Source organism: Mandrillus leucophaeus, unplaced genomic scaffold (genome assembly GCF_000951045.1).
Source record: "Mandrillus leucophaeus isolate KB7577 unplaced genomic scaffold, Mleu.le_1.0 Scaffold310, whole genome shotgun sequence".
In the NCBI taxonomy this organism is placed as follows: Eukaryota; Metazoa; Chordata; class Mammalia; order Primates; family Cercopithecidae; genus Mandrillus; species Mandrillus leucophaeus.
Genome location: NW_012103255.1, coordinates 1,247,934 through 1,260,827, shown reverse-complemented (window position 1 = coordinate 1,260,827; position 12,894 = coordinate 1,247,934). Strand labels below are relative to the sequence as shown.

At 40.6% G+C, this 12,894-nt stretch overlaps 2 protein-coding genes across 4 annotated transcripts in view; both read left to right on the top strand.

The window, feature by feature from the left end:
- The window catches only part of ASH1L (ash1 (absent, small, or homeotic)-like (Drosophila)), a 245,447-nt gene extending 234,487 nt beyond the window's left edge, over nucleotides 1–10,960 (top strand). Inside the window, exons 21-27 of one of the 2 annotated variants that reach the window (XM_011987546.1) lie at nucleotides 995–1,085; nucleotides 1,526–1,664; nucleotides 1,780–1,952; nucleotides 4,126–4,292; nucleotides 6,563–6,603; nucleotides 7,826–8,127; nucleotides 8,463–10,960. In XM_011987546.1, the coding sequence (XP_011842936.1) occupies nucleotides 995–1,085; nucleotides 1,526–1,664; nucleotides 1,780–1,952; nucleotides 4,126–4,292; nucleotides 6,563–6,603; nucleotides 7,826–8,127; nucleotides 8,463–8,554 (1,005 nt within the window). In that variant the 3' untranslated portion in view covers nucleotides 8,555–10,960. The remainder of the gene's footprint in view (nucleotides 1–994; nucleotides 1,086–1,525; nucleotides 1,665–1,779; nucleotides 1,953–4,125; nucleotides 4,293–6,562; nucleotides 6,604–7,825; nucleotides 8,128–8,462) is intronic. The other variant, XM_011987545.1, reaches the window with a different exon arrangement.
- LOC105544860 (transcription factor BTF3 homolog 4-like) lies at nucleotides 1,994–2,934 on the top strand. Of its 2 annotated transcripts, XM_011987548.1 has the most exons (2): nucleotides 1,994–2,226; nucleotides 2,429–2,934. In XM_011987548.1, exons 1-2 carry the CDS (start codon nucleotides 2,059–2,061, stop codon nucleotides 2,495–2,497), a joined length of 237 nt encoding a protein of 78 aa, XP_011842938.1. In that variant the 5' UTR covers nucleotides 1,994–2,058; the 3' UTR covers nucleotides 2,498–2,934. The 2 variants fall into 2 exon arrangements, with proteins under 2 accessions (XP_011842938.1, XP_011842937.1); XM_011987547.1 differs by having other exon boundaries at nucleotides 1,994–2,934.
- Nucleotides 10,961–12,894: the final 1,934 nt, after the last annotated feature.

The following is a 12,894-nucleotide window of genomic DNA, read 5'->3' as shown; positions in this document are numbered from 1 at the left end:
GCCACTGCACTCTAGCCTGGGTGACAGAGTGAGACTCAGTCTCAAAAAAAAAAAAAAAAAAAGACCATCCTGGCCAACATGGTGAAACCCCATCTCTACTAAAAATACAAAAATTAGCTGGGCGTGGTGTTGCGTGCCTGTAGTCCCAGCTACTCGGGGGGCTGAAGCAGGAGAATCACTTGAATCTGGAGGCAGAAGTTGCAGTGAGCCAAGATTGCACCACTGTACCCCAACCTGGCGACAGAGCAAGACTCCGTTTCAAAAAAAAAACAGAAACAAAACTGAGGTTTTTATAAACACTATCAGATGTCCATGAAAGGAATAGCTTATAGAATCCAGAACTTGGTATTCTTAACGTCATTTATGTTAGACAGTGGTTTAAGTGAGAAGAGCACTGGACTCAGAATCAGCAAACGTTAGTGTTAGGCTCACTTCATAGGAGAGAGGGTGGGTGGCTTGCCTAAGTCATTAAGTGGGTTCTTGGGTTGGCTCTGCTATCTTTATATGTGTGATTTTGGGCAAGTCAATTTTTAAAAAGAAGAGATTTAGGCAGTATTTCTTAACAGTGTTGCTGTTGTCATGTTTAGGTGCATAGTTCTTATTGTGATGGATGCATTTCAGAATGTTTGGCTTCCTTGGACCCTGGGCATTAAATACCAGTAGTATTACCCAATCATTGTAATAATTAGTCTCCCTTAACACATTTTCATATGGCCCCTAGATTACATAGAGCAACTACACAATTAGTGCTTCATAAAACATAGATTGAGATACTTAGCCTATCACTTTTGTCCTCTACCTTCGCTTTTCCAGGTTTAACAACTGTAGTTGCTTTCATCTTTTTTGTATATCTGTGATATATTGAAATGACTAAACAGTAAGTTTTGATTGATTGAGAATTCTAGGTTTTAGTTCTTTTTCTCTCCTGAAGAGAAATAAGTAGGCTGAATGTAGTAATTCCAGCCCTTATACATTGGCTTTCTGCTCCTATCAGGAGGTTCCCATGATCCCTCGGCCCCACTATGCCCAACCTGGCTGTGTCTACTTCATCTGTTTGCTCCGAGATGACTTGCTGCTTCGTCAGGGTATGTATTACAGGAGCTAACCCTACTTGTCAGAGATGACCTTTCTGTATAGTAGGAAGTCTCTGCTGTCTCCTTCATAGTCATTGTCTCCATACAGCCTTGAATAGCAATAAAATGTAAGTTTTTATATCTGCAGTCCTTGTGCTTACATGCATCACCTCTCCATCAAATAATACTAATTTGAAATGATAGACATGTTATAAAGCTAATTTTAAGACTCGAAAAACACATAGGAAGCTCAAGAAATAGAATGCCTACCTTATATTATTGTCGTAGTCTAGAATTGATAATCATCACTTAACACTGCTGCTTTTAGCTCTCTGTATTTATACTGTTTCCGATTATGAGTTCTATGTAGATCCTGAGTCAAACAAACAGATGCCTAACAGAATTCATACAAGAATCATTTTATGTTTCTTCTGTGTTCTGGGTCTTCCTAGGTGACTGTGTGTATCTGATGAGGGATAGTCGGCGCACCCCTGATGGCCACCCGGTCCGTCAGTCCTATCGACTGTTATCTCACATTAACCGAGATAAACTTGACATCTTTCGCATTGAGAAACTTTGGAAGAATGAAAAGTATGTGCTGAGGTCCTGTCCTTTTCTTCCAGCCATGCTGTACCAGCGGAGCTGAATGTTCATTAGGATCTTGCTAATCAGTTAAACCTCTCCCTTCTCACTTTTCCTTTTTTAGAGAGGAACGGTTTGCCTTTGGTCATCATTATTTCCGTCCCCACGAAACACACCACTCTCCATCCCGTCGGTTCTATCATAATGAACTATTTCGGGTGCCACTGTATGAGATCATTCCTTTGGAGGCTGTAGTGGGGACCTGCTGTGTGTTGGACCTTTATACGTATTGTAAAGGTAAGTGATCTGGGCTAGTTAAAAAATGACCTTGGGGAGGCAGCCATCTTGCTGTTGCCGCTTGCTGGTGTTGGAGGACCCTCCCTGCTTCAGATTTACCAACAGCATGAATCAAGAAAAGTTAGCCAAACTTCAGGCTCAGGTCTGGATAGGGGGCAAGGGTACAGCTCGCAGAAAGAAGAAGGTGGTACACAGAACAGCTACAGCTGATGACAAAAAGCTTCAGAGTTCTCTAAAAAAACTGGCTGTGAATAATATAGCTGGTATTGAAGAGGTGAACATGATTAAAGATGATGGGACAGTTATTCATTTCAACAATCCCAAAGTCCAAGCTTCCCTTTCTGCTAACACCTTTGCAATTACTGGTCATGCAGAAGCCAAACCAATCACAGAAATGCTTCCTGGAATATTAAGTCAGCTTGGTGCTGACAGTTTAACAAGCCTTAGGAAGTTAGCTGAACAGTTCCCACGGCAAGTCTTGGACACTAAAGCACCAAAACCAGAAGACATTGATGAGGAGGATGATGATGTTCCAGATGTTGTAGAAAATTTTGATGAGGCATCAAAGAATGAAGCTAACTAAAAGTTTGGTTTTTGGAAGCTGGCATGGACTAGATTTAACAAATCAGCTATGTGGTTCCAAAGTTTTATAGACACAGAGAACATCACCTGTTACTAGTTCAGTAATATAAATATTTTGTATATTAATAATGCTGTTTGTTCAGCATTTTTCGGTCATTTGATTTTGCATTTTGCACTTCCTCCCAGGATATTTTTTTGGTCAAAATATGAAGTATTGGTGCAGTTTGAGGGTGTTTTGTGTTTTTGATTCCTGGTTTTTTTGTTTTTTGTTTGGGGTATTTTTGGTGTATGTATGTTTATGTATGTGTGTGGGTATGTGTGTATACAGTGGAGAGCAAATTGGAAAACAGTTCTATTTATCCTCCTCCCTCCCCAGTAGAAATTTAAAAAAAAATCTTTAAAAAAAAAAAAATGACCTCGGCCAAGTACAGTGGCTCACGCCAGTAATCCCAGCAGTGTGGGAGGCTGAGGCAGGCAGATTGCTTAAACCCAGGAGTTTGAGACCAGCCTGGCCAACATGGCAAAACTCTGCCTCTATAGCCAGGCATGGCACTGTGGGCCTGTAGTCCCAGCTTCTGCGAGAATTGCTAAGCCTGGGAGGCAGAGGTTGCAGTGAGCCAGGATTGCACCACTGCACTCCAACCTGTGCAACAGAATGAGACCCTGCCTTAAAAAAAAAAAAAAAAAAAAAAAATGACCTCAATGACCTCATGTCTCCTGTTCATTGCCCACCCCATTGTTGTTGTCTGTATATGATGAAAGATTCTCCAAGGTTAGCTATGAAACTTCAGAGAGCTATACTATATTTTTCCTTTCTTTTACCTGGTGCTTTGTACTCAATAAACGTTTATTCTTTTTTATTAAATTTAGTTAATTTTCTTAATACTGTGTTCTAATTTCAAATTCCAGCTCCACCACATTTTATCTATGTTCCCTTGGGGAATTTACTTAATCTAAGTATCAATTTCCCATTGAAAATAGGGATTATTATCTATTTTAAAGAGTTCTTAAAAGATTATATAAAATAATCTACAAAAGCACTCAGCCTAGTTTATGGTTTAGAGTAAAAGCTCAATATATGTTATTTGTCATTATTAGCAGAGTTCAGTTGCCTAGACTGTTCTCTCAGAATCATAGCAAAATAGTCTAAAAGAATATGTATTCCATTCCAAAATTGACAGACTGCTTGCAGTTCTGTGATGCTGATGAGTCCTCCTTGTCTCAGTTAAAAAGCGTTCATTTACAAATGTGCTTCCCTCAAATTTATACCTCTATTCTTTTCTTGTAACTCCCCCATAACCTGCTCTGTTTTTCCCTCAAAATACTCCCTTACACATCCCTGCAGTACTCAGTTTACATTTTTGGTTTATTTCCATCCATTCTGCTGTATATTTACTTTATCTTTTGTTGACACTAGTGTCTGAGAACTCTTTGTCCAACAACTACCAAATGCTTAGTTGTCCTACCTCTTTAGCTACCATGTAGGGTTTTAAGGATCTAGCTGCTCTCCCATTGGTGTGTATGGGGTCTTTGGGCAGCTCAGGGGGAGAAATGGGGAAATAGGATTTCTTAACACTGGTTGGACCCATAGGGAGACCCAAAGGAGTGAAGGAGCAAGATGTGTACATCTGTGATTATCGGCTTGACAAGTCAGCACACCTGTTTTACAAGATCCACCGGAACCGCTATCCTGTCTGCACCAAACCCTATGCTTTTGATCACTTCCCCAAGAAGCTCACTCCCAAAAAAGATTTCTCGGTGAGTCTCCTTCCTTTCTTAACACTACATGTTAGGACAATCTGGTTCATGCATGAAATTCACTAAGCGAAAATCTTCATGTAGCTCTCTGCTTCTTCATCCAAATTCCATCCCAAGCTCTGAAAATCTCTGTCTCTATTTGGGACATTTGAACAGCATAAGTACATTTCCTCACATAGACTGTATCTCAGAAAATTGTTGATTATAGTGTTATACCTTTCCTCTTTTCTCTTTCGTCTGTTTAATCTTTGCTGTCGAGTCCCACATCTGTAGGTTTTTGTTTTGTTTTGTCTTTCACACCCATAATTTTAAGAAACAAGAACCCTGAAAAACACCTTTTTTTCCTCTCATTGAGAACACACCTATAAAAGAAGAACCTTCACAGAAAATAATTCAGGGCTTTTTCTTTTTATGCCCGCATTAAAAATGGAAGACATGATCATTATGTAAAATTTGTGAACATGGTGAAACCCTGTCTCTACTAAAAATACAAAAATTAGCCAGGTGTGGTGGCGTGCGCCTGTAATCCCAGCTATTCAGGAGTCTGAGGCAGGAGAATCACTTGAACCTGGAAGGCGGAGGTTGCAGTGAGCAGAGATCACACCGTTGCACTCCAACTTGGGTGACAGAGCGAGACTCCATCTCAAAACAATAACAAAACAAATAAAATTTGTGGTAGTGATGTTTATTGTGTAAACATCATGGTGACTCGTGTGTAATCTCAGCACTTTGGGAGGCCAAGGCAGGAGGATCACTTGAGCCCAGGAGTTTGAGGTTACAGTAAGCCGATTGTGCCACTGCACTCCAGTCTGAGTGACAGAGACCCTGTCTCAAAAAAAAAAAAAAAAAAATTAAGTATAGAAGCATTAAGAGGAAAAAAGTTATGTATATACTCCACTATCCAGAAAATAACCATTTTTAACATTTTCATTTTCAGACTTTTTCCTGTATATTTTTTCTTTCAAATTGTTGAGAACCGTGTGCCAGTTATATGTTTTGTCATTCATCATTCCATAAAGATTTTGATCATCCATTCATCTGTTTGCTTTAATAAAACCCTGGCTGAGCTCCTCATTTTGAGTCTTCTTTTAGTGGGCCTGTCAAAATTCATAGCTATCATCCTGGAATCCCTAGAAATAATCTAACCAGAGCCGGGCATGGTGGCTCACGCCTATAATCCCAGAACTTTGGGAGGCCAAGGCAGGTGGATCACAAAGTCAGGAGATTGAGACCGGCCTGGCTGACATGGTGAAACCTCATCTCTACTAAAAATACAAAAATTAGCCAGGCATGGTGGTGCACGCCTGTAATCCCAGTTACTCGGGAGACTGAGGCAGAAGAGTTGCTTGAACCCAGAGGCAGAGATTGCAGTGAGCCAAGATTACGCCACTGCACTCCAGCCTGGCGACAGGGCAAGACTCCATCTCAAAAAAAAAAAAGAAAAAAGGAAAGAAAAAGAAATAACCAGAAAACAAAGCAATACATTCCTGTTTTCCCTATTTTTTTTTTTTTTTTAATTTTCCAAACCGTCTTTTGCATTCTCTGCCCACCACCAGGTCTTTCCTCACATCAAGACTTATTTGGTCTTGCTTGCTCAATCAGTAGCTTACTGATTAGCTTTGAAACCCCAGCCTTAACTACAGTCATGTGTAACATGTTTCAGTCAACATTGGACTGCGTATGCAACGGTGATCCCATAAGATTATAATGGAGCTGAAGAATTCTGTCCTGTCATCTAGTGATGTCATAGCTGTCGTAACATACTGCAATGTATTACCTTTTCTGTGTTTAGGTACACAATACTTAACATTGTATTACAACTACCTATAGTATTCAGTATAGTACTGTGCTGTATATATAGGCTCGTAGCCTAGGAGCAATAGGCTATACTAAATAGCTTAGGTGTATAGTAGGCTATACTATCTAGGTTTGTGTAAGGACACTTTATGATGTTTACATAACAATCAAATCACCTGACGACATACTTCTCAGAACATATCCCCATTATTAAGTAACATATGACTGTATTTAAAAGGTGAAATGGAGTAGAAAATCGTGCACTTATCCCTCCCATTGACATCCTGGGAGCTCAAAATGCTGATAATCATTGTGGCCTGCATATTAATAGAAGTACTAGATTTCTCATCTTAAAACAAAGTCACCCAAGTTGTCTACTGCCCTACTATGTTCCTTATCCTGAGTGGCCCCAGAGGACAGCTAGCTTTCCCAGCTTCTACAATATGCTTACCTCTTCCTTTTCTTATCTGCAGCCTCATTACGTCCCAGACAACTACAAGAGGAATGGAGGACGGTAAGTCCTATGGGGGGATATGAGGATCCTAAGGGATTGACCAAGAGCTTGAATGGAGCAAGAAAACAAACAACTACCCACTCAGCTCCACTTCTAGGACTGGGTATTCTCTGCAGAATAGCCCAGGGTAGCGCCAGCACTATGGAAGAACTAAACTTCAGTAGATGTGGTCCCATTATGGAGCCTTAGTTGGAGCAACAGAGAGATGTGCAGAGATTTGAAACAGAACTCCAGACTCAGAAAAGTTTCTTTTAGATGTCTGTAAGCTTTCCCCATTACCTCAAGGTATATCAGCTCTTGGTGCCTCTATCAAGGAACAGATGTAGCGAGTACAGTTTTCACTGAGGTATGAACTATGGGTTCATAGTTTTCATTTTTGTTTATTTTGTACATGAGGATTATTCCTAAAGAAAGATGACAGAAGGCTTTTTCTTCAGTCTCCTCATCTGTTCAATGGGGGCATAACAACTGCTTTACCTACACCAATAGCTTACCATAAGGGAGAAAATATTAGACTATTGAGGTAAAAAAGGGAAGCAGGAAAATTTAAAACTCCATTTAAATATTTATTATTGTAGTTGGATTATTGGCATCACAAGGTTGTGCCATACTTTTCTAGTCATGAAGCAGTCATTTAGAACCAGCTAAGCAATTTTATTAGCCCTTGTATATTTTATGGATTCCTATATCATTTGTGCATATTCCTAAGAGAAATAATAAAAGTTGAATTTTACAAATAAAATTAAATTTCAGGTAAAGGTGGCCGGGCGCGGTGGCTCAAGCCTGTAATCCCAGCACTTTGGGAGGCCAAGATGGGCAGATCATGAGGTCAGGAGATCGAGACCATTCTGGCTAACACGGTGAAACCCCGTCTCTACTAAAATATACAAAAAACTAGCTGGGCGAGGTGACGGGCGCCTGTAGTTCCAGCTACTCGGGAGGCTGAGGCAGGAGAATGACGTAAACCCGGGAGGCAGAGCTTGCAGTGAGCTGAGATCCGGCCAGAGCGAGACTCCGTCTCAAAAAAAAAAAAAAGAAAAAAAATTTCAGGTAAAGGTAGTGATTTGTTCAAATAATAATAAAGCGAAAATGAAAGTCAAGTTTCTTACCTCAAGCTCTAAGTGCTGGACTCCAGGATCTCAAGCCATCCTGAGATCTCCTTCCCTTCATCCCCTTTTCCTCCTCAAGTGTCTTGCACTAAATTCAAATATCCTTCTGGCAGATCATCCTGGAAGTCTGAGCGCTCAAAGCCACCCCTAAAAGACTTGGGCCAGGAGGATGATGCTCTACCCTTGATTGAAGAGGTTCTAGCCCGTCAAGAGCAAACAGCCAGTGAGATACCCAGCCTGGAGGAGCCAGAACGGGAGGGGGCCACCGCTAACGTCAGTGAGGGTGAAAAAAAAACAGAGGAAAGTAGTCAAGAACCCCAGTCAACCTGTACCCCTGAGGAACGACGGCATAACCAACGGGAACGACTCAACCAGATCTTGCTCAATCTCCTTGAAAAAATCCCTGGAAAAAATGGTAAGAATAATCAGGTTCATATCTAGGGTTTAAGATAAATGTGAAATGAGAGGGAATGGAAAAAAAATTGTAATTACTGGTTCAGCATCCAAAATATTCTAAGAAAATGGTATAGTTCTTTCATAGGCTTGCTTTTAGTTATATCTTGGGAGTGAAACTGGAAGGTGAGATGATCTCTAAAGAACCACGTTTTTCATGTAGGGCTGGAGGATGGTCTAAATTGCTTATAGGTCAGAAAAGGAATCATTGAGTTCCTGTGCTCTCCTTAGAGCTCAAATGTGGAATAAGGAGTAGGAGAGTGGTATTTTGATGAGCCTTCTTGGTTCTGTTTTCAGCCATTGATGTGACCTACTTGCTGGAGGAAGGATCAGGCAGGAAACTGCGAAGGCGTACTTTGTTTATCCCAGAAAACAGCTTTCGAAAGTGACCCTCAAAGAATGAGAACCTCAAGCATCTGGGATCCAGTGGACTGATTAGCTAATCAGTCCTGCCTCCTGCTCTCTGGGTATAGACCGGGGTGGAAAGGGTCTGTCCAGGCAAGGGGAGTGGGGCCATGTTGTTGACATTAGGTACTTAATAAGCCTTGGAGCTAGTGGAGAGGGAGAGGAAAGGGTTCTGTCCAAGACAGTTCAGGTTAATTAATTTTCCTCTCCATTTCTTCACCTTAAGGGTTAATAATGTAGAGAGGAGGGAGAACCACACTGATGACCAGAACCTACTGGTACTTTATAGCATTTGCCCCTCCCCACAGCTTAGGTTTTTCTGTCATCCTCAGATCCCACAGACATTGCTAAGAAGCTACTTCCTATACCCAGGTATAACTCAAAATCCAAAGGGATAGGGCCAGGATCCCTATTCCTACCCCGTCTATTCTCTATTGGCTCCAAGAGCTACCCCAGAGACCTTAAACAGAAACAGTAGCTGGGGCTTCTTCCCAGATACCTGACTAGGGAAGTTTCTCTCTCCTTTCTTGCCCAACCAGGTCAAAGTAAAATGTGAGTTGACAGCTCAAAGCACTTGTAACTGCTGCCCCCTCCCTACCTCTACTCCCCAAAATGGAATCATGGGATAGGGAAGGCCCCCATGGGGTCAGAAGGGCACAGTAGTTCTTGCAATTATTTTTGTTTTACCCTTCATAACCTGTCGGACATATTTTTTTCTAATGAGAAAGCCAGGCCCCCGCCAGCACACATGCTGTTTTTAATGCGCTGTAGTTCTTGTGTGTCTGCTGTGCTGTGCAAATGGAGATTCAGTTCAAAATAAAATCATTTAAAAACCTACATAAAAAGAACTCTAAACCCACCCCGGCAACAAAAGTCACTACATAAACTGTTCAGCAGTATTCACCTATTAGAGTATTTGTTGTGAGTATAGATTATCAATTGAAAACACTACTCTTGTTTTCTTAATTGTACAGTTTTCAATGTCCCTTTCTTAAAGAGACAGTGTATTTCTCTTCACCCCTAGTCCCATCTTCCCTCACCCTCCTGAATGACATCAGGAGGTATATCCAGGGTGTCTTCTTCCTTCCTACTCTCTTGACCAGAAGTTACCAGACTATACTGTCTCTTTAAAAATAAAATTTAAAAAGCTTTGTTGTCTTTTCAGACATACATATGCATATATGTTTTAGATGTTCTTATAAGAGAAAAGATGGTTTTTAAATGTGCCAAGTTGTGTGTGTGTGTGTATATATGTGTGTGTATGTGTGTGTGTGTATATGTGTGTGTATATATATACACACACACACACACACACCTGCTGCGTGATTGGTAAGCAATACAATAGTAAACATGTCCCTATTACTTTTTTCTAATATTGGACCAATGCTGTCCTAATTGTACATTTCCCCATATGGTGACGATGCTCTGACTCGTTTAGGTAGACACATTGACCACCTTCCATTCCATTGAATATTTTTTTCTTTTTCCCCTTTCTGTGTCATTCTTGAGGAAAAAACAAAAGAGATAGGGGATGCCAATGATCCCCTTGAGCAGAGAAAAAAAGGAAAATAAATATTTTATTAAAGAAAAAAGAGAATTAAGAAAATAGTTTGGAGTATTTTCTTACTGTAGAGAAGCACTGTACATTACTAAGAGACCTGGGTATAAGATACTCACATGTGGAGCTGGAAAAATCGCATGTCCAAGCCCGTTTGAGTGGTTTCTTTTGTTTTTCATTGCAGGGAGTGGGTGGGAGGGAGGTGGGACTAGGGGCACTTTGGGGGTCTCCTTTTAGTCAAAAGCGAGAAAATGACAAGAAAGAGATTAAAATTCAATGTTTCCTTTATAGTGTTAAACACTAAAATTTTAAAAAAGATGAAAAAGAAAAAAAACTTTGTAAAATGCGAGAACAGAAGCAAAAGACACTACGCTCTGTCATTTTATCTTTCTTTTGTTGAAAGACTAAAAAAAAACTGAAATGTTTTTTAGACAATCAAATGTTAGGTAAGTGCAAAAACTTGTTTTTTCTTACTGGTGTAGAAATTAATGCCTTTTTTTATTTTTCAGTTATTTTATAATAACGAAATAAAAAGAACCCCCCAGCTGCCAGGCGGGTTTTGGTGTTTGAAATGCGGGGCAAAGCACTACATCACTGCAAATAGATACAGAGTTAGTCTGCATGTCTGTAGGCTGTGTGATTGCGGAAAATATAAATGCTGCTAATATATTTCCTTTTTACAAAAGCATATCTAAATAGATGATTGTTTTGATGTTAATCTTTGTAAATTATGTATTACCAATTTTAACATTGGATGTAATTGCATACAAAGCTTGCATCTCAATCCTTGAAAGTCTAGTATTAAATGGAAAAAACTTTTCCTAACTGTGGACTGATGAGCTTGTTATTTTTTTCCTCCTTCTTATCCCCCATTTATCTTCCAAAAACAACTTCATCCTGTTTCCAAGGGGATCTTTCTGAAACAACATCATAAACATACTAGGCTGCACATGAGCACACTCACTGCTGTTGACTACTGGATAAAGTCAGTACTAGGATCTTTCTAGTCTGGACTCAGCCTAATCAATCAGCACAATAACAATACACACCAAATGTCCAGTTGCTTTTTTGTTTTTTGTTTTTGAGACAGAGTCTCCCTGTTACCCAAGCTGGAATGCAGTGGCACAGTCTCAGCTCACTGCAACCTCCACATCCCGGATTCAAATGAGCCTTCTGTCTCAGCCTCCCAAGTAGCTGGAACTACAGGCATGCACCACCATGCCTGGCTAATTCTTGTACTTTTTGTGCAGACAGGGTTTCACCATATTGGCCAAGCTAGTCCAGTTGTTTTGTTGGGTTTTTTGGGTTTTGTTTTGTTTTGTTTTTGAGACAAAGTCTCACTGTGTTGCCCTGTCCAGAGTGCAGTGATGCATTACAGCTCACTGCAACCTCAACCTCCTGGGCTGAAGCAATCCTCCCAACTCAGCCTCCTGAGTTGCTAGGACTACAGGGGCACACCACCACACCTGGCTAATGTTTTTATTTTTTGTAGAGACGGGGGTCTCCCTGTGTTACCCAGGCTAGTCTCAAATTCTTGGGCTCAAGTGATCCAGTCACCTCAGCCTCCCAAAGTTCTGGGACTACAGGCATGAGCCACCACGGCTGCCCAGCTGTTTCTTTTCTTTTTTTTTTTTTTTTTTTTTTTTGAGATGGAGTCTCGCTCTCACCTAGGCAGGAGTCCAGTGGTACAGCCTTGGCTCACTGCAACCTGTGCCTCCTGGGTTCAAGGGATTCTCCTGCCTCAGCCTCCCAAGTAGCTGGGATTGTAGGCACCAACCACCATGCCCAGCTAATTTTTTTGTATTTTAGTAGAGACAGGAGTTTCACCATATTGGCCAGGCTGGTCTCGAACTCCTGACCGCAAGTGATCCGCCCACCTCCGCCTCCCAAAATGCTGGGATTACAGGCCTGAGCCACCATACCTGGCCGCAGCTATTTCTTAAACATGCCATGCAGGCGGATCACCTAAGGTCTCAAAAAACAAAAACAAAAAACCATGCCATGCTATTCTACATCTCCATCCTTTGTACACACATGTATCATCATCTCATTAATTCTCAGCAACAACCACTGAGGCCGGCAATATATAACTTTAGGCTACGTTTTTTTAGGCCACTCTGTGTTAGACCATTTTATCATAAGCAGTTTTCATATATTTATTAATCCTCACAAAAGCACTTTGTGGTGGGTACCAAATCCCAATTTTATGAGGAAATTGAAGCAAAAGACAATTTAGGTAACTTGCCCAAGATCACATAGTTAATCTTCATAATAACCCTCTGAAGTTATTCCCATTTTCTAAGAGTGAAAACTGAAGCTCAGGAAGATTAAGTAACTTGCCAAAGGTCACCCAGTAACTAGGGTTGGAGCCAGAACTCCAAAGTCTGTGTAGTCCTCCACAAATAGAAAAGTGTCTTAAGTAGACAAAGTGACCCTACTCATTAAGGAAGATAAACTCATTCCTGCAGATAACTGAAAAGCCTACCAAAACTTTGTCCCAGACATAAGTTAAACATTTAGGCTGGGAGTTCAGCTAGAATACAGTTGCTCAGAAGTAGCAAGACAGCTTACTCCAACAGTTCAATCTCTACTCCTACAAGGACTTGAGGTTCAAGACTAGATCAGAGGGCCCTGCTGTTACATAATGGTTTCTTCATGACTGCAAAAACAATATGTTACTGTTACATTTTTTTAAGATTATCTTTAATTTTTTCTTTCTTTTTTTTTTTTTTTTGAGACAGAGTTTTGCCCTTATTGCCCAGGCTG

What these genes read in the sequence shown, in the direction of transcription:
- LOC105544860 (XM_011987547.1), top strand. Translation starts at nt 2,059, where the DNA reads ATGAATCAAGAAAAGTTAGCCAAACTTCAGGCTCAGGTCTGGATAGGG.